Here is a 17201-nt window from a genome sequence, read left to right as displayed (position 1 = left end):
ACCATGCGTATGGACAGCATAATCAACGAACTTCAAGATGAGCAGTATGACCAGAAAACGTGCTCGACTGCTGAAGATCGCATGGACTGTACGCTTCCATGGAAGGGGCCCAATGTACTGCAGTATGTTGAGATATATTTTGAGGAATTTCACCCAGTCTGGCCGTTTCTGCATAGAGCGACTTTCGAGCCTAGTCTGGAGCCTCCGATTCTCTTGCAGTCTGTTGTCATGATGGGACTTTGGATGACTGGGGACGAGGAGATGCAGTGTCATGCAGTCAAACTACATGACAAGCTTAGTTCCTTAGCTTACGAACAGCGAGTGAGTAACTCGCCTGCCTTCCCGTTCGATTACCCAATGAAGCATTCAAAGGCAATGTACTCGAGTCGTGCAGCTGATGTCAATCTGATAGGACAACTGGGCAGCCATAGACTCAGAGTCCGAAATCCAAAGCCCCTGGCCCATGGCAACATACCAAGCCATCCTTCTTCAGATCATTTTCGCCTTCCTCAAAGACACTCATAGCCAGGTTGACATTTGTCTCGCCCGAACCATCCCCACGACCTGTTCTCGTCTATTAACGACACTGACTGACACTTGCCTTCGCAAAAACATGTTCTTCTACCCAGAGATCTTAGCCCAGGTTAGCCGCAACTCCGTCCCGGATGTCTTCATCTGGGTAAGCATCGAGGAAGTCAAGCGCTTTGCACTCGCCCTTTACAAAGTTTGCAGGTCGTGTCATATTCAATGCAAGAACGGCCCGCGTAATAGCCTCCACAGGACCCAGAGAGGGAGAAGTCTTCTCACTCTTGCAGACTTGCAGTTCTCACTGCCTGACAGCGATGAGCTCTGGAATGCCACCTCGGATCTCGCGGCTCGGCTAGCAGAAGATGGGCCCCTTTACTATGACAATAACAACACCGAGGCCAATTGGATTTCTCAGTCAGCAAGGATTTTGCAGAGGCATGATATGACATTTGATTGGTTATAGTTTGCGTCCGCGCAGTCAGGTACTCTCGGGTAGATCGAGTACCTTTAGCTTCCTGATCTCCGCACAGACGTTGGAAGCCTTGATGGATCCATGTCAAGAGCACGGGGCTAAGTAGTCGGTTGGCAACGCGAATTCCAGAGGTTTATTGTTTCTCCTCAGAGGTGAAGCTGGGAATATCATAAATGTGGCCTGACCCGCAACAATCATCATGACGTCAACTATGGACGAAACTCCTGTTTTCAACGGAATAGACATCCGAAGCAATAGGCGAGCTGCAGTTATAATTGGGACAACAATCTTCGTTCTACAATCATATCCCCCAGCTCAATATTTGCAATTGCAAAATTGTATCGCACAACCATGTCGTGTCATCAACACATTCCCAGAGACCAAGATGGGATCCCCGGCTCGCCTCTCACCACCAAAAGCCGTGTCCTGGAAGGCGGCGCCAGCATGGTCCAAGATTTCACGCCTGTCAAACAGATCTGCGCCCATCTAAATGCATTTCATATCTATGCGTCGGATCCGACAAGAGCCGTGGAAGCGAATCATTATTGTACTCATGTTACAGAAGGTCTTCATAGCTCCCTTGCTTCTGCAAGAAAAGACAGCTGATCTGAAATGCAGACCTCAGGCAGTGTCTGATATACGATTCCACCAAGCCTAATGCCCGATTGATCGGCGTCGAGTACATGATTTCGCCGCGCTTATTCGAGACCCTCCCGTCCGAGGAACGCAAATTATGGCACACCCATGAGTTTGAGGTCAAAAGCGGCATGCTAATTATGCCTGCTCCCGCCGGAGTGCCGAAGCCTGCCTGGGAGGCAGCGGAAACATCAGAGATGAGGGACGTCATTCCGCTGTACGGAAAAACGTATCATTTTTGGCAGGTGGACAGGGGCGATCCACTTCCCTTGGGAGCTCCACAGCTCATGGCTAGCTTCACATCTGAAGACAAAGTCAAGCTCGCTCATCCGAAGGGTCTTGATGGGCTACTTGCGGAGAGGGACGAGGCGTTCGGGGTTGACTACAAGGCCAAGGCGGAGAAGAGGAAGGATATCGAGCCGCCCAACCTGAGTCCTGGTAAGTATTTTGGGGCATGTTTGAGAAGCTGTGAATTTGCTGACGATTGTCTCAGATGCCGACGCCATGGTGTAGAATATGTAAGATGGAGCTGGGTCACCGAGAGATAGGCCTTGATGAAAAAGATGATACTTGTAAAGTATGATGACTTGGGTGTGCACGGCTGGTTACCGAGCAGTATATCTGAGGATCTTCAGCCATCTATGGCCACGCAGCAAATTCTCCCTGGAGCATTTTGAGAATGGATTCCCTAGTACTATCAAGAGCATGGGTCTCATCATACGACGAAGGAAGGGAACGAAAGTCTGAAAAAAATATCATTACCACGGACACTATTTCATATCTAATTGTCTCCCACCCACGCTGTCCAGCATCCCAGTCCCATAGTTAAATGGGGTCAAAGCTAAGACAGCGTTCGGGGATATCTCGCCACTTTGTGGTCAGCCGAGACGTATAATGTTCATCTTGCTTCTCTGTCCACACTCGCGCGTCCTGGTGTTGTATTTCGGAAACGGCGAGCTCTAGCAATTTAGAAGCGGTGTTGATAGGTATGGAGACTAGCAACTGTGCTTGATGGGGATTCCAATATGATTGAATCATTGAATTGTTGTTGATTGCAATTCAGCTGAGATCCTGCACAATCGAGAACACATTGAAAACAGGCATTACGCAACGTGAATCCTCGAAGATGAGATCACTCAGAACTGTAGAGCAAAGACCAGCTGAATCATCCCTTACCAGACATAATGGTTGTGGAAATAATCAGCCTCAGCTTCTCCAAACCGAAGAGATGAAAACAAAAGCAGAACGAACCGGAGTGCGAAACGAATTTTTAAACGAAGAACCACAGCACGTGACTTTCCTCGGCCGTCCCGCCTCTCCGCCTACAAGCAATAATATAGTGTAGCTCCAATCAGTCCGGCAGAACAGAACACCCAGACAATCCAGAAATGCTCTGACCACACCAATGGAACGAATATTCCGCTCCGCGCTGAGAAGCGCAACGCCCGGCGCCGTCTTCCGCCTCACCCTCGACGGTCTGGGCCTATTCTGCGCATGCACGCTGGTCTGGGAGCACCTGATCACCGTGCAGCTCAGCGAGGGACCCTCGATGTACCCGACGTTCAACCCGCGCGGCGATTACCTGATGATATCGCGGGTGCACAAGTACGGGCGGGGGATTGAAGTCGGCGATGTGGTTCGGTTCTACCATCCTACGTTCCTGGGCGTCAATGGTGCGAAGAGAGTGATTGGGATGCCGGGGGATTTTGTCTGCCGGGATTTGCCGTTTAGTACGGAGGTTGGCACGAGTCGGGAGATGATACAGGTAGGGATTTGAAGTGGGTGGTTGTGGGCTACTGGCAGTTTGCTAATTGGGTGCTGTGCTTAGGTACCAGAAGGCCATGTGTATCTCGGCGGGGACAACCTGCCCTGGTCGAGGGATTCGAGGAATTATGGACCCATCCCTATGGGATTGATCAATGGGAAGATTATTGCTCGGGTTTGGCCACCGTCGAAGATGCAATGGGTGGAGAATACATTGCAGCCAGCTCAGTTGGACGAGGAATAGACGGGTTACCACTGTTACAAAATGATTGCTTTGCGGCGTATAGTTGGAGCAAAGGTTAGGAGTTCGGAGTTGGTTAAACTTGTGTGTACATATTCATACATGTCGGTTGTACAATACAGATCTATCACCTGAAAGCTGTAACGGACGGAAAAGAAGCGCAAAAGGATACATAAGCAGATCACCGGAAGGTGGAAGGATTCCTCCTCTTATAAGGCAAAGGCTCGACTCTCTTCCGGCGCAGTTCTACGTCTGCATCGGGGAAGCCAATTTCTCTCATGACTTCCAGCATGTTCTCATCCCATTGGGTTCTGAACAGGTGCGCCCCAATGGCCTTGAGGTGATACCTGGCCTGCAGTGTCCGAAGAAGGACATCACGGCTCGTCTCCATGCCCTTGACCAGAGAAAAGTTCAATGGAGCCGAATCCTTTTGCTCCATGATGAAGATGGAGAGTCGGTGGTAGGGGCTGCCCTTCTGAGCGACAGGGGGCAGCCAGGGAAGAACAACCTGCGAATCTGCTGACAGGTTGCCGAGATCAACCTTGGTGGAAGTAGCGGAGATGGGCACGTTCACAGCAAGGTAGTGCATCTTGTAGTCGAATCCGTCATTCTCGACATTGGGAACATCCGAGTCGACAACGGCAATCGTCACGAGCTTCTCACCAGCCTCAAATAGCTGTACATCGAGTTTGGGGGCCGTCGAGCTGACCCTAGAGTTGACAAACTCTCCGGGTTGAATCGTGTGTCTGCCGAAATAGAGTTTGGTGTCCACAACAGGGTCGCAGTGAGGCAGAACATCAGGAATGACCTTCATTTGGGTAATTCTCTGCACCAAGATCTTGCGACGGTACTCTCTCCACTTTCGATCGGCCAGGAAGCGGTAAATAGGCTTGGTCATGTCGCCTAGGTTGCAATTCAAGGTTAGTTGCATATGGCTACTTGAAAGTGAATGGTATTCCTTCTTTAACTCACTCGTACCTTGCCCATCTTCGAATTTCTTCTTAACGATAGGGTCATTGATATCGGCATGGATCTTGAGACGCTCAAGCTCCAGCTCCATTGCCCGCAATTTTGACTTCTGCACTTGCTCGCCGCCAGCCTCGTCCGCAGGGATAGCCTGGAGCCTCGCAATTTTCTCCCGCATGGCCGTAATCTTCTTGATCTTCTCCTCGCGATCTGCGAGTAATACCTTCCGGGCTTCTTGGAAGCATTGATAGGGCAGTTGCTCAAAGGGGATGTTGGCGGAGCTCTGCAGTGCCGCTCGACGACGGCGGGATCCAATGGGCGTAACGCCTTGCTTCAGCAGTTTCCTTTCCAATCGCGGACTTGTCACGAGAGCCGGATCCGGGTTTTTGTAGAAGGGTTGGCTTTGGGTCTCGGTCTGAGCTTCCTCGCGAGCCAGAGCGGTCGACTGAAAGGTCCGCGTCGACTGCAGCTGGAGGCCTGGTAAACCTCTAGTATAGGTTTTTTGGATGCATTGAATCAAAGGCCTCGAGGCCCGCTCACAAGGAGCCATTGTTGGCAAAATTAGGTGATGGATGCGGTGGAGGAAAGGTGGTGATCGTGTTGTCGGGGCAAAGGTGGAAGAGGGTCGGACGGAACTCTTTTTTTCAGTCCGGCACAGCCAAGCCTCACCCAACTAGCGCGGACCGCCGCAAAACCCCGGATTGAACTTTTGCTTCACCTGCCCTGGTTCGATCACACAACAATATAGGGCATCAAACAGCAAAATGCCTGGAACTGACGCTCTTCGTGCTCTCAGATGGCTTTCAAGAAGCTCAGGTGGCCTGTTGACAGGTGCTGAAGCCACAACGGTATGACTTTTCCCTTCTTGAATCGCAATGAGCACTTGACAGTTCGCATACTGACATACGTCCTTACCATTAGAAGAGATGCCTGGCAACACCTCTTTCGAGATCAATGGCAACAGAGGCCCAGCCTACGATTGATTTCCTCACAAGAGAGTCTTCGACCGGTCCTCGGCCCGTATGGGACACACCGGCCAAAGCCACCACCTACTCATTTCCGTCAATGGAACCCCTGCGTATCGTCGAATATCCTCGAAACCATCTTTTGATGCCTCTACGAAAAGACATTCTTCACCGAGCCGTCGTCTACGAAGGTGACATGACCCGGCAGGGTACAGCAAGCACAAAGTGGAGAGACGACGTTCATGGCAGCGGTAGAAAGCTCTACGCGCAAAAAGGCACCGGTCGGGCGCGTGTTGGAGACAAAAAGTCCCCAATTCGAAGAGGAGGAGGTGTCGCTTTCGGTCCTCACCCTCGCGACTTTGCTACGAGTCTCCCCCAGAAGATCTACGACCAGGCCTGGCGGATAGCCCTGAGTTACCGGTACAAGCGAGGCCAGCTGATCATTATCGACAACGAAATCTCGATTCCCGAAGGTGCCACCCCACACCTCATCAAAGAGATCTTCAAGGTCAACTGCTGGGGCCGCGAGTTTGGACGCTCAACATTAATCACAGACCAGCTGAAGGAAAGCTTGTTCGAGACGGTACGTGAGGTGGGAGAGCACGCAAAGATCCTGAACCGGAAGGACGTGGATGTCAAGGATCTCCTGGAGACAGGAAGACTGGTCATTGAAAAGCAGGCGCTGGACCGCATTCTGTCTCAGCATTCAAGGGACTTGGTCAACAAGCCTGCCACGGCTGTGTATTAGTGCAATAAGTTTGGGGCTGCTATCTATGGTTTTTAATTGTATTAAAACAATGGCATCCTTGTGTATAAATAGATTGAACATGACATGAGTATCTTGAGCCAGCAGCGACGACTATCGTCATTAGCAGTATTGTATTTGTGACTGAGGTTTTAAACCCTCCATGTGAATTTCCTAGCGTGTCTACTTCAATTTTTCGGATCAATTCCCTAATCCCTGGCCCAACGCTATCAAGTAGATATCATTACTCGATTTAAACCTTCATTTCCCGTTGCGCAGCTAATTCCGTTGTCGAACCGCTCGTAACCGCGGAATTGGGGATGTGCTCGGCAGCAAAACCGTCCATCTTGTCCAAGCTGCCGGCGGAGGAAAATCAATCAGCGCGAAAAACTCCGAGGTCAAGCGTCCATCCAAAGCGGAGAAACGACATTCTTTCCCGAGTCATAAGCACTAACTTTCTCCATTTCCATTCATTGTCGCTTTCTCCTCAACGACGAACTGTCGTCTGCCTAGATGTTACTTCGACGCAGTTTCTGCCGCTTACCAACGCCGGCGAGCTGGATCTCGCGGGTTTCACCACCAATGCCTCTCCGCGCCAAAGTGACGAATCCAGCATTCGGGGCTGCTGCAAAGGTATTCCCTATGGCTTGAGTCTGTTTGAGGTTTATGGTTCTAATTGAGGTGTATAGATGTCGACTGCCCCCGAACTCCCCAAAGAACTCCCCGGAGACGAGCCCGACGATGTCCTATTCAGCTCCCTCTACGGTGTACGATTGATTGAGCTCAATCGCCCCAAAAAGCTCAATTCGTTGAACGGGTCGATGGCACGGAAGATTCTCCCTCGATTGAAGGTTAGCGACTCGGATCTGCACAGTATGATAATGCCTTGGTTGCTAAGCGGCGGAATAGGAATGGGAAAAATCCCAGCTCGCGAACATTGTTATGCTTTCCGGTGCCGGCACAAAAGCTCTCTGCGCAGGAGGCGACGTCGCTTCTCTGGCTTTGCAGAACGAACAAGGGCCGGAAGGACAGCAAAAGTCGACGGATTTCTTCGGCCTCGAATACCGTCTGGACCACATCATCGCTACTTACTCAAAGCCATTCATCTCAGTGATGGATGGAATCACGATGGGCGGCGGCGTGGGTCTCAGTGTTCATGCCCCCTTCCGCATTGCGACTGAGCGTACTGTGTTCGCCATGCCCGAAACTACCATCGGATTCTTCCCGGACGTTGGTGGCTCGTTCTTCCTTCCCCGTCTCGACGGTGAGCTTGGCACATATCTGGCACTCACCTCGGAGCGCCTCAACGGTGTGCAGGCGCTGTACGCCGGTGTTGCGACACACTACTTCCACTCCAGCGTTTTGAGCAACCTGACAGGTCGTCTGGCGGAGCTGGTCTTTAGGGACCACGCGTCGCTTGCCGAGCGCTTGGACCTGGTCAACAAGACCATGGCCGAGTTCTCCGTCGGCCTTCCGCCAGTGGAACAGGAGCCTATCCACCTTGCCGGTAGCCTGCGGGCCGCCATCGATCGCTGCTTCAAGCACAAGACTGTCGAGGAGATCTTCCGGGCTCTCGAGCAGGAGACCGTGCAGAAGGAATGGGCTCAGAAGACATTAGAGACCTTGTCTTCTCGCTCGCCCACATCGCTCAAGGTGACGTTGCGCCAGATGCGCGTGGGCAAGCAATGGTCGATTTCCGAGACCTTCCAGCGGGAGTACCAGATCGCGGCTCAATTCATGAAACACCCCGACTTTGTTGAGGGTGTCAAGGCCCGTTTGATGTCGAAGCCCCCTCGCCAGGCTACATGGCAGCCCGCTACCCTGGAGGAAGTTACCAGTGATGCTGTGGATGCTTTCTTCAAGCTTCCCAAGGGCGAGTCCCGGCTAGCACTCTTCAACAAGACCGACTACAAGCAGTACCCTCACTCGTACGGCCTTCCCAGCGAGGCGGAAATTGAGAAGTTTGTCCGCGACAGCTCGGAATCCGCCAGCAAGACCGTGGCCGATTTCGTGGAGAAGTGGGGTCACAAGGAGGGAGTCCGAGAGAAGGTTGCAGAGGTTTTGGCTAGACGAACAGTACAGACTCCTGAAGGTCTGCGGTGGGAGTAATTCAAGAAGTGCAATATCCGAATGATTAATTATATGTGAGCTTGTGCATATGGTTGTATCTTATTCACGTGTATTCTTAAATAAATGGTATCTAGACTCAATCCGAACCAGAGCCTCCTATCCACCAACTGTACAGGTGCTCTGACAGGATCCTGATCCTATGTATGGTATTCTGGAGACATACTAGAACGAGAGGATCCAAACATCACCCAGCCTCCCATTCGACTCATCCAACCCTCCCTGCACAACAATCGCATTCTCGCCCAGCACATCAGCAGCAAACCACCCACGAGCACATGGCCTCTCAGCACCCTGCACATCTACCCTCCTCCACGACCTGTCCTCCACATCAAACACCCACACATCATCCAGCATCTTCCCCGCCCCCTGGTGACCCAGCGCACTAGGGTCCCTCTCCCCAAACAGCGTCACCAGCGCCACCCGACCCCCAATCCGCACTGGAAGCAACGCGCTGACGCTCCGCGCCTCGGGCCCACGCACCCCATCCGCCACAAACTCATAAGACGACCAGGTGTTCGCTTCTGGAGAATACACATCCACACAGCCGCCCTGCTCGCTCTTCCCATCGAAGCCATTCATCCGGTACAACGCCCCGTCAGCAAAAGCAATCGAGGTCCCCCCGCGCGGCGGGTCCGGCGCAGACGCCAGCGGAGTCCATTCCCTAGTAGACAGACGGAAGGCCCAGAGGTCGGAGAGGCGGCCGGTTTCCGGGCAGCCGGCGTGCAGGTAGAGCGTGTCGGTACCGTCGCTGGTCATGCAGTGGTAGCTGCGGGGCGGGGGGTGGATTGCCGAGGCGGGGGTGATGAGTCTCCAGGATGAGGTCTGGGGGGTGAATTTCCAGACTGCCCCGGCTTCGTCGATGGGGGACATGGCGAGCCCGCCACGGCCGGAGAAGAGGTAGATCTTCTTGTCGAGGGTTGTGGATGCGGATCCTACGCGAGGGGAAGGGACCTCTGGTGTTGATGGTTTGGCGATGGTTGATGTTGAGCCTGTGGGTTGATTGTTAGATAGCCGTTGCTTTATTTATTGGTTTATAGATGTTATTCTCTTACTTGTGCCATTAAGGACGATGGTATGGACGTCATTATCGCGGGGTTCGCGGGGTCGGAGCTCTCCTCCAAAAACGTGGGCCACGTTATCGACGACAGCGACGACTTGGGAGGACCGTTGGAGAATCTCGGCGTCGAGGACCTTGGTCCATTTTCCGGTGACTTGACTCGCTGCCATTCTAATTGCTTGGAACTGTCCACAGATAACCTACATGGGTTTGGAACGTTTGAAGTTTTGATATGGGCTCTACTGACCGTCAGTGAGTACCTTGGGAGTAGCCTCAGTGATAACCTTTTTCCCGGCACTATTTCTATCAATGGTTGGGTATAGAAAGATAAGGGTATTCTACCATTAGTTCTTGCATCTAAACGAGTACCTTAATGTAGCGAACCAGTCTTTTGAAAGACATGCGATATAGACTGTCCAATGCCATGGCCGATTATACCCCATCAGCATAGATCAGCGTACCTACCCTCATTCACTCAGAAGCTGCATATCATGGCAAAAAGCTGGTATAGAGACTGGCTCTGCAGCCGGAATTGTTAAAGAAAACAGAGCTACTGACAAAGGGCGAGATTCTCCTGCAATGTTGGGAGAATCAGCTAACTACAGCCACTTTCTTACTGTTCTCGCTAGGTGACAGTGATTCTAGGATTTCATTCAGGTGGCGAATGACAGATGGGTTCTTCTAAGCCTTAAGCTCAGTGCTTAAGAATTAATATGAACTATTGATCTTCATAGATGGGTCTTCTTCAATTCTACACAGACACTTCTTGGGGATGGAGTTACACAATCTACTTGTTAAGCAACAGAACTATTATCATTCTATATATTATTATTATCAAGACACATTGTGTATCAATCTTTATACAGTCAGTTGTGGTTTAGGTGTTGCCGAGAGGCGGGCGAAATATATAGGAAGGGAAAAAAAAAAAAAAAAAAAAAAAAAAAAAAAAAAAAAAAAAAATTCGACAAAGGCAGGGTTCGAACCTGCGCCTCCGAAGAGAACAGATGTATTGTAGTCTGAGATAGACACAATTCACTTTAATGGATTAGTATAATGGTAATAGAGACTGAGAATCGGGATAGCTCACAGTCTGTCGCCTTAGACCACTCGGCCACTTTGCCGGGATTTGGGGTTGAAACTCCTATTTACCTTAAGACATACAATATAGATTACAGAACAAATGTCTTCCTCAATTTGGGGTAGACGTTTTCTTGACGCACTTGGGCCGAGAGGTAATTGACCTGTTGGATAATGAGGATTCTGTATGTTTCTGACATGCTGTAAAATATAGGTACTAGGAAGGCGCATTAGCAGCCTCGCTTTTATGGAGCGGGAGGCAACATGACACTGCACCAGGTTATAGGACGCACGTAGGCGACCTATACCAACTGGCATATTGCATTGAATAATAGAACTCTTCCCTGCCGAGATGCTTAAAGAAGCGGACATGCTCGCTCTTGATCTCCTGCCAGATGGGCACTTCCTGCTAGTAGTTCGTATTCAACTGGATTAGGCATTGCTCAAGCCGTTTAATCTTTCCCTCCCCAAATACGAGGGATAAGTTGATGTTCTCGGCCCCGCGAAATATGAGTGAACCTATAAATAGACTCTGAAATATCCAGATGTCTGGGAAGATCAGCGGGCCTAGTGTTCCCCAGGTTGATTCTGGCAGGCAATCGTGGTCATTAGGAGCGAGAACACGGATTAAAGCGATGCTGCAATTAAATAGAATTTATCATTGACTGCAAATAGTTTGACACTGTCTTGTCTCTGAGTATAACCGGAGCCATGCCTGATAAGGTTTGGTTTGCTTCAGCAATGTAAGTAACTTGGTATGGATTCGATGGCACTTTGCTACGGAAGTGTTAGAGAACACCTTGGTGGATATTTGCTCCCAGGGTCCTTCTGGCAAGGCTGGTGGATTGGTGGTGCATGCTTCCCCGCAAGTAGCACTGATTTACGCTTGTCATGTCCAGATGTCAGATCTAGTCTAGATGTCAGGGCACCTTGGTGGACATTTTGCTCAATCCCTGCACGTAGCCCAGATTTAAAGCCGTCATGTTCTCTACTGTTCTGCAATGATAAATGAATTAACTCTTTCTTTTATCTGCGAGATCTTCAGAATAACAAACCGATCCCAACAACAGCTAATAACAAATCGAGCAGCCATGTCTTTCTCCTCTGACCCTCCCGCTGCAGGTACCACTGCAGAACATTTTGACAGTCAGCGCCTCATACGAACGTGTCACTGGCAGTTGTACACGCGAGGTTGCATAGTTCCTGCTCAATCTCCAACCAACCGTGGACGCATCATCAGCTGTGCTCGACAATGCCTGCGGTACTGGAATCATCACTGAAGAGATTCTTGAACGCTTTCCCACATCTTCCAAGCCAAAGGTCTATGCCGCTGACCTCACGCCTTCAATGGTTTCGAGCCTCTCCACCAAGGCGGAGAGTAAGGGCTGGGTGAATGGCGAAGACGGTCTCGTGGAAGCATCAGTCATGGATGCAAAGGAGCTGACCTTCCCCTACAACATGTTCACTCACTCCTACACGGACCTGGGGATTCTCTTCTTTAAAAACCCGGAGAAGGGGCCCTCGCAGATCTACCGCACTCTGCAGCCCGGCGGGACAGCTTTTTTACAACCTGGTCGAAGTTGGGGTACTTGTCGCCTGTGCGCAAGGCGCAGAAAGCTGTGCGGCCCGACAGCACTCCTTGGGAATTACCGATAGGCGAGGCATGCTTTACGGAAGAGAAACTTCGACAGGTCCTAAAATCTGGGGGTTTTGAGGCTGGAAAGGTTCAAAGTCAGACCCGGACAGTCGCATATCGAGGGAAGGACCTGAATGACTTGGTTGATATCATGGTGGCTGCATTCTCCTCAGCGATAACCGGAGGCTAGAGCGAAGAAGACCGAGCAAAGTTGCCTGCTGCGCTCCGTGAAAGCTTGAGAGCGTTGAGAAGGCAAATGCGAGCATTGAGATGGTGGCTTATGTCGCGGTCGCAAGAGAATAGCACATGCCGAGGTATGTACTAAACAGTTGTTCAGTTTCAGCAATGTAAGTAAATTGGTCTGGATGTGTTTTATTATGTAAGGTGCCAGAAACTTCTTATTCACTAGTCAACTCATCTCGTAATACTTCTCGTATAGTAGTAGGATGTGATTTGATATCCAAAGCCACCAAGATAAGCAATTCGGATCTGGACTGCGACCAGTGACTCGTAAAGAATTGGCCTTGGAGCTGATTATGGGATCACGAAAAGTGGAAATAAGTAGATAAAAAGCCGATGACAACCCCATACAAAAGAAAGGATCATCAAGGTTTAGAACATTGTACACGCAATTTCGCGATTCCTGCATTCAGCCATTTTATTTAACCTCTCATAATGGATCCTCCTGCTTTAGACCTCCTGGTCTGTTCCACCTGCGGCGTCCAGTATGATGCCACGTCCGGGTTGAAATCCTGCAAGATCTGCGATGATCCACGACAATACGTTCCTCCATCGGGGTAATTCTCACTTCCCTTTCACAGTTGCAGGTTCGAAGTAAGGGAGCCTTTGTACTGATCGATGGAATAGACAATCCTGGACAACACTGCGCTCTCTTCAAGCGTCACCTGCAAAGTATCGCAATGTCTTCACCACCGACCCCGAGAACCCCAACCTTATCAGCATCCAAACGGCCCCGAAATTCGCCATTGGTCAACGAGCATATCTCTGCCTTGATGGATCTGGCTCCGGCAATGTTCTTTGGGATTGTATCACATATCTTGATGACGAAACGATCCGGCATATTAATTCTCTAGGAGGAATCCGGGCCATTGTCATCTCGCACCCGCACTACTTTTCCACCAGCATCCAGTGGGCTGATGCTTTCAATTGTGATTTATACATCTCTGCGGAAGATGAAGAATGGGTCGCCAATAGAGGCGATGGACGCCGGTTGAAGTTGTGGGAGGGGAAGAGACTCTCTCTTCCAAGCCATCGACTCGGCTCACTCCAACCGGATGAGACCTCTGATTTCGTCGCTATCAAGACCGGAGGCCATTTCCCTGGAAGTTCAGTTCTGTGGTGGAAATCAGCCAAGAAACTGCTCATTGCGGATACCATTATGATTGTTCCCAGTGGACTTTACCGCGTGGACCGGCCCGCTGGTACTGTTTCTTATGCGTTCATGTGGTCGTATCCTAACTATGTAAGTGTTCATTGTCCCTGACACTGCCAATAAGCTAACCAGCTAGATTCCACTTCCTCCGGATGATGTCCATGGTATTTGGAAAGCAATCGAGGATATTGATTTCGAGGACACGCATGGTGCCTTTACTGGGCAGGATTCTAGGGGTAACAGTAAATCGAGGATCTTGGAGAGCGCAAAGATTATCATCAGGGCCTCGGGGTATCCGGAACATGCTATATTCCAGGAGTGAAAGAGCCAAGTTCGCACTCGGCTTCTGAAGGCAAAGTTGTATATAGCCTAGGTTGTTTAAACGCAAGGTAAGAAAAGAACTACTAAATGAACCACATATGCTGTTTGCATGAGTGCCACAGTGCAGTTACTGTAGTACAAGAAACTTCATGCCGTTGTCCTTAGAGGTGAGGGATATCTGGCACAGTGATCGACTCTAGTGTAAACCCAAGGCTCAATGTTGACTGAGGATAGATCCCTGTAATTTGCTCTCTGAATAAATACTATGCGATTCTTGCCATATCCGGACTAGAGACCCTATGTACTGCTGCCTAGTGATTTTGCATCCAAGCAACATTGAGCCCTTGGAGATCCAATGTACTCCTGAACCAAATGCTATGCAAAGCAAAGCTGGGCACAGCGCTATTTTATCATATTTACCAGTCATCAGGACAAGTTGCGTGCACTACTAAATATTCATTGGATAACAACAACTCTAGGAATTTTGCGGCGCAGTGAACAACTCACCCAGCCAGGGTAGTAACAAGGCTGGGGAGAGGGCCTTTTGGGTGATGCAAGGCTGATGTATCATGCCCTTTGTGCTTTTAAAATGCGGCCCCTTGACTCCCAACTTTCTCTTTTCTTCTACACTGCTACTTGTCTGCTCTTCAATCTCTCTTATTACAAGATACTTTATTTGAAAATCAACCATGATGTTTGATATTGCAGATGTGAAGACACGGTATGCGGATGTACGTGCTGTTGAGGATAGCAAAGATAAGATCATTCTGGTTCGTTGGCTTTGCAGAGACACCTGAAAAGGTTTATCAGATAACTTACGAAACCGATGTATAGGATCTCTTTTCTTATATTGAAGACCTTACAAAGGAACTCCAAGATGAGAGGGATGTGGTTGATAATAACAAGCGGCTTATAGCCTCATTCAAGGAAGAAAACAGGAACCTTGAGAATATGCGTGAGACTATGCGGCGTGATCAGGTGGGTTATTCATCCATCTTGTTCAATCCAAAGCTGTCCGTCTCTGACACCATTGTTCCAGGCTAAGCTGAGTTTTGTTTCCGTTTTGGTTGATGGAGATGGTATGAATGTACGCCACCTTATTTCTGATATGCCTTGATGCTCAGTATTTGACCGATTCCGCTTTATCCAGTTTCATGGAAATCTCGTCAAAGATGGGAAGCATGGCGGCTTGGAAGCTGCACGGCTCCTGATCCAGGCTGTCCAAGACCATATTCAGAAAGTTGACCCAGAAGCATCGCCAATTATCAGCTGCAAGATCCGTGTGTTTGCTAATGTTGAAGGCCTGACGGAGGCCTATCGTAATAACAACGTTCTCAGTGCTGGGGAAAGCTTGACCTCGTTTATTCAAGGCTTCAATCAGGAGAATGCATTATGTGATTTTGTGGATGCAGGAAATGGAAAGGAATGCGCTGATGTTAAGTTACGAGGTCAGTCCCTGAGCCCAAGAAGTGTATACCAACCTAACAGACTTCAATTTTTAGCACGTTTTGAGCAAGATATTAATGACGTACACTGCCGAAGGATCATCTTCTGCGCCTCTGCGGACAACAGCCACGCGCGTGTTCTCAGCGCACACCGAGGATCGAATCGCATCTCGCTGGTCAAAGGACCCCCTTTTGCCCAAGAGATGGAGGAATTAGCAGCGGGTTTCAAAACCGACTCTTTTGAGAATGTGTTCATGTCGAGTAAGCTGAAGACCACCAGAAGAGTTTCCTTCAGCGCTACAAATACCGCTATTACACCCCCGAGGACACCTACTCCCAACTACGCGTCAGCAGCGAAGGCAACTCCTCCGACGCAATCATCATCACTGGTCGTGAGTTCTCCAGCGCACAGGGTGAGCAAACTAAGGCAGTCAGTATGTGTGAATTCCAGAGGCCAACGGGTGGACCATCCCTTGCGATATTCGTCCAAGGAAAATGTAGAGACGCTGAAGCGCAGGAAACTGTGCAATCAGTTTCATCTTCTCGGATCATGCCCCTATGGCAACAACTGCACACACAAACATGGCCCATCCCTCAGTGCCACGGAGATAACCGATCTGACGCATATTGCCAGATCATCCGTCTGTCTCAATGGTATCTTTTGTCATGACGTGAACTGCGTCTGTGGACATCGTTGCCCGCAGAAGACTTGCCCGGGTGGTGGTTGTAAATTTCCCGACAGCATGCATGGAGTTGACACGAATATCGTCAAGATCATCTGATGGATGCCAGATAATTGTTTATGTTTTGCAATCTGTATCTGATCTTGCACCGAGCGAAATTCACAAAGATGAGCATACCTACATAGCTGTTTATGTTTCGGAGCAGCCCATCCGTGGTAGGCTACCGGGTTTCCCGATTCGGAGCTGTAGGGGTCCCTTGGTAATACAGGGGCAGCTGTCTGTATTGATGACGTGAACTGCTCATGAAAAACATAGAATGGAAAGTCCAGTTGCAGAAAACAACCACTCCTTCCTGAGCCTACATGGCAACGCATCGTGAGATTGGCTACATACCACAACCACTTCAAAGGAAACGCCTGGCTCCCGAAACGGCGAAGAAGAGACCAATCGCGATTTGAGTGGGACCTCGGTCCTGAGTCCTGACGCAACCGCTGAAGATGCCATTCAGAAGGTTGCACCGCTACCTTAGGCCCAGGGTGGAGACTTGCATGAAGTACTGGTTTTATCAATACACTGAAATCACTTTGATACTTATGTGCTATGTTGTGTCCCTGCTGTGATGACCCTAATGTGCTATCACCTCCTAGCTAGAGTTGGTTGTCTGGTTACCTTTTTGGCTGAGTAATTTGATGTATGGCATGCTCTATCACACATCGCAGAAGTGTATCTATCATAGAGAAAGTCCGATTTTACAAATTTACCCTTAGTAACCGAGTAATCAATGCTACCGTACGATGATCAACAGACAGCCCTCTTGTTTATTCTGCTGGAAGTCAACCAATGAGATGGAATACCCCAATCATTAACTTCACTGACAGCTAATGAACCACCTCCTATACCCCATGGATGCTCTTCTAATATCTAACCAAAAAGGCAATGAGGTCTGATGAATGGCAGCAGCTATGAATACAACCAGAAACGTCTTTGAATACTAGGTGAGAAGCATCAAAGCAGATCCGCCGCCCTCTCTTAGTATATCTCAAGGGCTTGAACCGATAGGGTAAGGGAACCCAATGCTACAACTCTGCAGGCCCTGTGAGTAAGTATCATGCACGATGAAGGTCTTGTTGGAATGGCATGTG

At 49.7% G+C, this 17201-nt stretch overlaps 9 protein-coding genes and 1 non-coding gene across 10 annotated transcripts; 7 read left to right on the top strand and 3 right to left on the bottom strand.

The window, feature by feature from the left end:
* Nucleotides 1-3: 3 nt before the first annotated feature.
* ALT_7095 (uncharacterized protein) lies at nucleotides 4-2149 on the top strand (the record flags this gene model as incomplete). The annotated part of the gene is made up of 5 exons (XM_089600185.1): nucleotides 4-321; nucleotides 413-942; nucleotides 1378-1547; nucleotides 1619-2074; nucleotides 2130-2149. 5 exons carry the CDS (start codon nucleotides 4-6, stop codon nucleotides 2147-2149), a joined length of 1494 nt encoding a protein of 497 aa, XP_089455647.1.
* An 892-nt stretch (nucleotides 2150-3041) lies between these two features.
* On the top strand, nucleotides 3042-3644 carry ALT_7094 (putative mitochondrial inner membrane protease subunit 1; the record flags this gene model as incomplete). The annotated part of the gene is made up of 2 exons (XM_033557375.2): nucleotides 3042-3401; nucleotides 3465-3644. The coding sequence occupies 2 exons, from the start codon at nucleotides 3042-3044 to the stop codon at nucleotides 3642-3644; spliced, it is 540 nt and encodes a 179-aa protein (XP_033413266.1).
* A 178-nt stretch (nucleotides 3645-3822) lies between these two features.
* Nucleotides 3823-5157, bottom strand: ALT_7093 (mitochondrial 54S ribosomal protein mL38; the record flags this gene model as incomplete). The annotated part of the gene is made up of 3 exons (XM_089600184.1): nucleotides 3823-4544; nucleotides 4614-5084; nucleotides 5148-5157. The coding sequence occupies 3 exons, from the start codon at nucleotides 5155-5157 to the stop codon at nucleotides 3823-3825; spliced, it is 1203 nt and encodes a 400-aa protein (XP_089455646.1).
* A 404-nt stretch (nucleotides 5158-5561) lies between these two features.
* ALT_7092 (mitochondrial 54S ribosomal protein uL4m) lies at nucleotides 5562-6320 on the top strand (the record flags this gene model as incomplete). Its single annotated transcript, XM_033557377.2, has 1 exon — nucleotides 5562-6320. One exon carries the CDS (start codon nucleotides 5562-5564, stop codon nucleotides 6318-6320), a length of 759 nt encoding a protein of 252 aa, XP_033413268.2.
* Nucleotides 6321-6899: 579 nt separating this feature from the next.
* On the top strand, nucleotides 6900-8426 carry ALT_7091 (mitochondrial 37S ribosomal protein mS47; the record flags this gene model as incomplete). Its single annotated transcript, XM_033557378.2, has 3 exons — nucleotides 6900-6950; nucleotides 7007-7168; nucleotides 7227-8426. 3 exons carry the CDS (start codon nucleotides 6900-6902, stop codon nucleotides 8424-8426), a joined length of 1413 nt encoding a protein of 470 aa, XP_033413269.1.
* A 183-nt stretch (nucleotides 8427-8609) lies between these two features.
* ALT_7090 (Kelch repeat protein) lies at nucleotides 8610-9674 on the bottom strand (the record flags this gene model as incomplete). Its single annotated transcript, XM_089600183.1, has 2 exons — nucleotides 8610-9436; nucleotides 9500-9674. The coding sequence occupies 2 exons, from the start codon at nucleotides 9672-9674 to the stop codon at nucleotides 8610-8612; spliced, it is 1002 nt and encodes a 333-aa protein (XP_089455645.1).
* Nucleotides 9675-10466: 792 nt separating this feature from the next.
* ALT_t145 lies at nucleotides 10467-10625 on the bottom strand. The gene is made up of 2 exons: nucleotides 10588-10625; nucleotides 10467-10510 (listed from the first exon to the last, which is right to left on the bottom strand). It is a non-coding gene; the product is annotated as a tRNA-His (tRNA).
* A 1047-nt stretch (nucleotides 10626-11672) lies between these two features.
* ALT_7089 (class I SAM-dependent methyltransferase) lies at nucleotides 11673-12237 on the top strand (the record flags this gene model as incomplete). The annotated part of the gene is made up of 2 exons (XM_089600182.1): nucleotides 11673-11703; nucleotides 11822-12237. The coding sequence occupies 2 exons, from the start codon at nucleotides 11673-11675 to the stop codon at nucleotides 12235-12237; spliced, it is 447 nt and encodes a 148-aa protein (XP_089455644.1).
* Nucleotides 12238-12892: 655 nt separating this feature from the next.
* ALT_7088 (metallo-beta-lactamase family protein) lies at nucleotides 12893-13932 on the top strand (the record flags this gene model as incomplete). Its single annotated transcript, XM_033558428.2, has 3 exons — nucleotides 12893-13014; nucleotides 13085-13700; nucleotides 13747-13932. 3 exons carry the CDS (start codon nucleotides 12893-12895, stop codon nucleotides 13930-13932), a joined length of 924 nt encoding a protein of 307 aa, XP_033414319.2.
* A 688-nt stretch (nucleotides 13933-14620) lies between these two features.
* Nucleotides 14621-16588, top strand: ALT_7087 (CCCH zinc finger DNA binding protein; the record flags this gene model as incomplete). Its single annotated transcript, XM_033558427.2, has 6 exons — nucleotides 14621-14701; nucleotides 14766-14909; nucleotides 14971-15018; nucleotides 15082-15379; nucleotides 15434-15789; nucleotides 16469-16588. The coding sequence occupies 6 exons, from the start codon at nucleotides 14621-14623 to the stop codon at nucleotides 16586-16588; spliced, it is 1047 nt and encodes a 348-aa protein (XP_033414318.2).
* Nucleotides 16589-17201: the final 613 nt, after the last annotated feature.

This window comes from Aspergillus lentulus, assembly GCF_001445615.1.
Source record: "Aspergillus lentulus DNA, contig: Alt12, strain: IFM 54703, whole genome shotgun sequence".
Taxonomy (NCBI): domain Eukaryota; kingdom Fungi; phylum Ascomycota; class Eurotiomycetes; order Eurotiales; family Aspergillaceae; genus Aspergillus; species Aspergillus lentulus.
The sequence above is the reverse complement of the archived record's forward strand: the minus strand, read 5'-3'. Positions and strand labels throughout refer to the sequence as shown.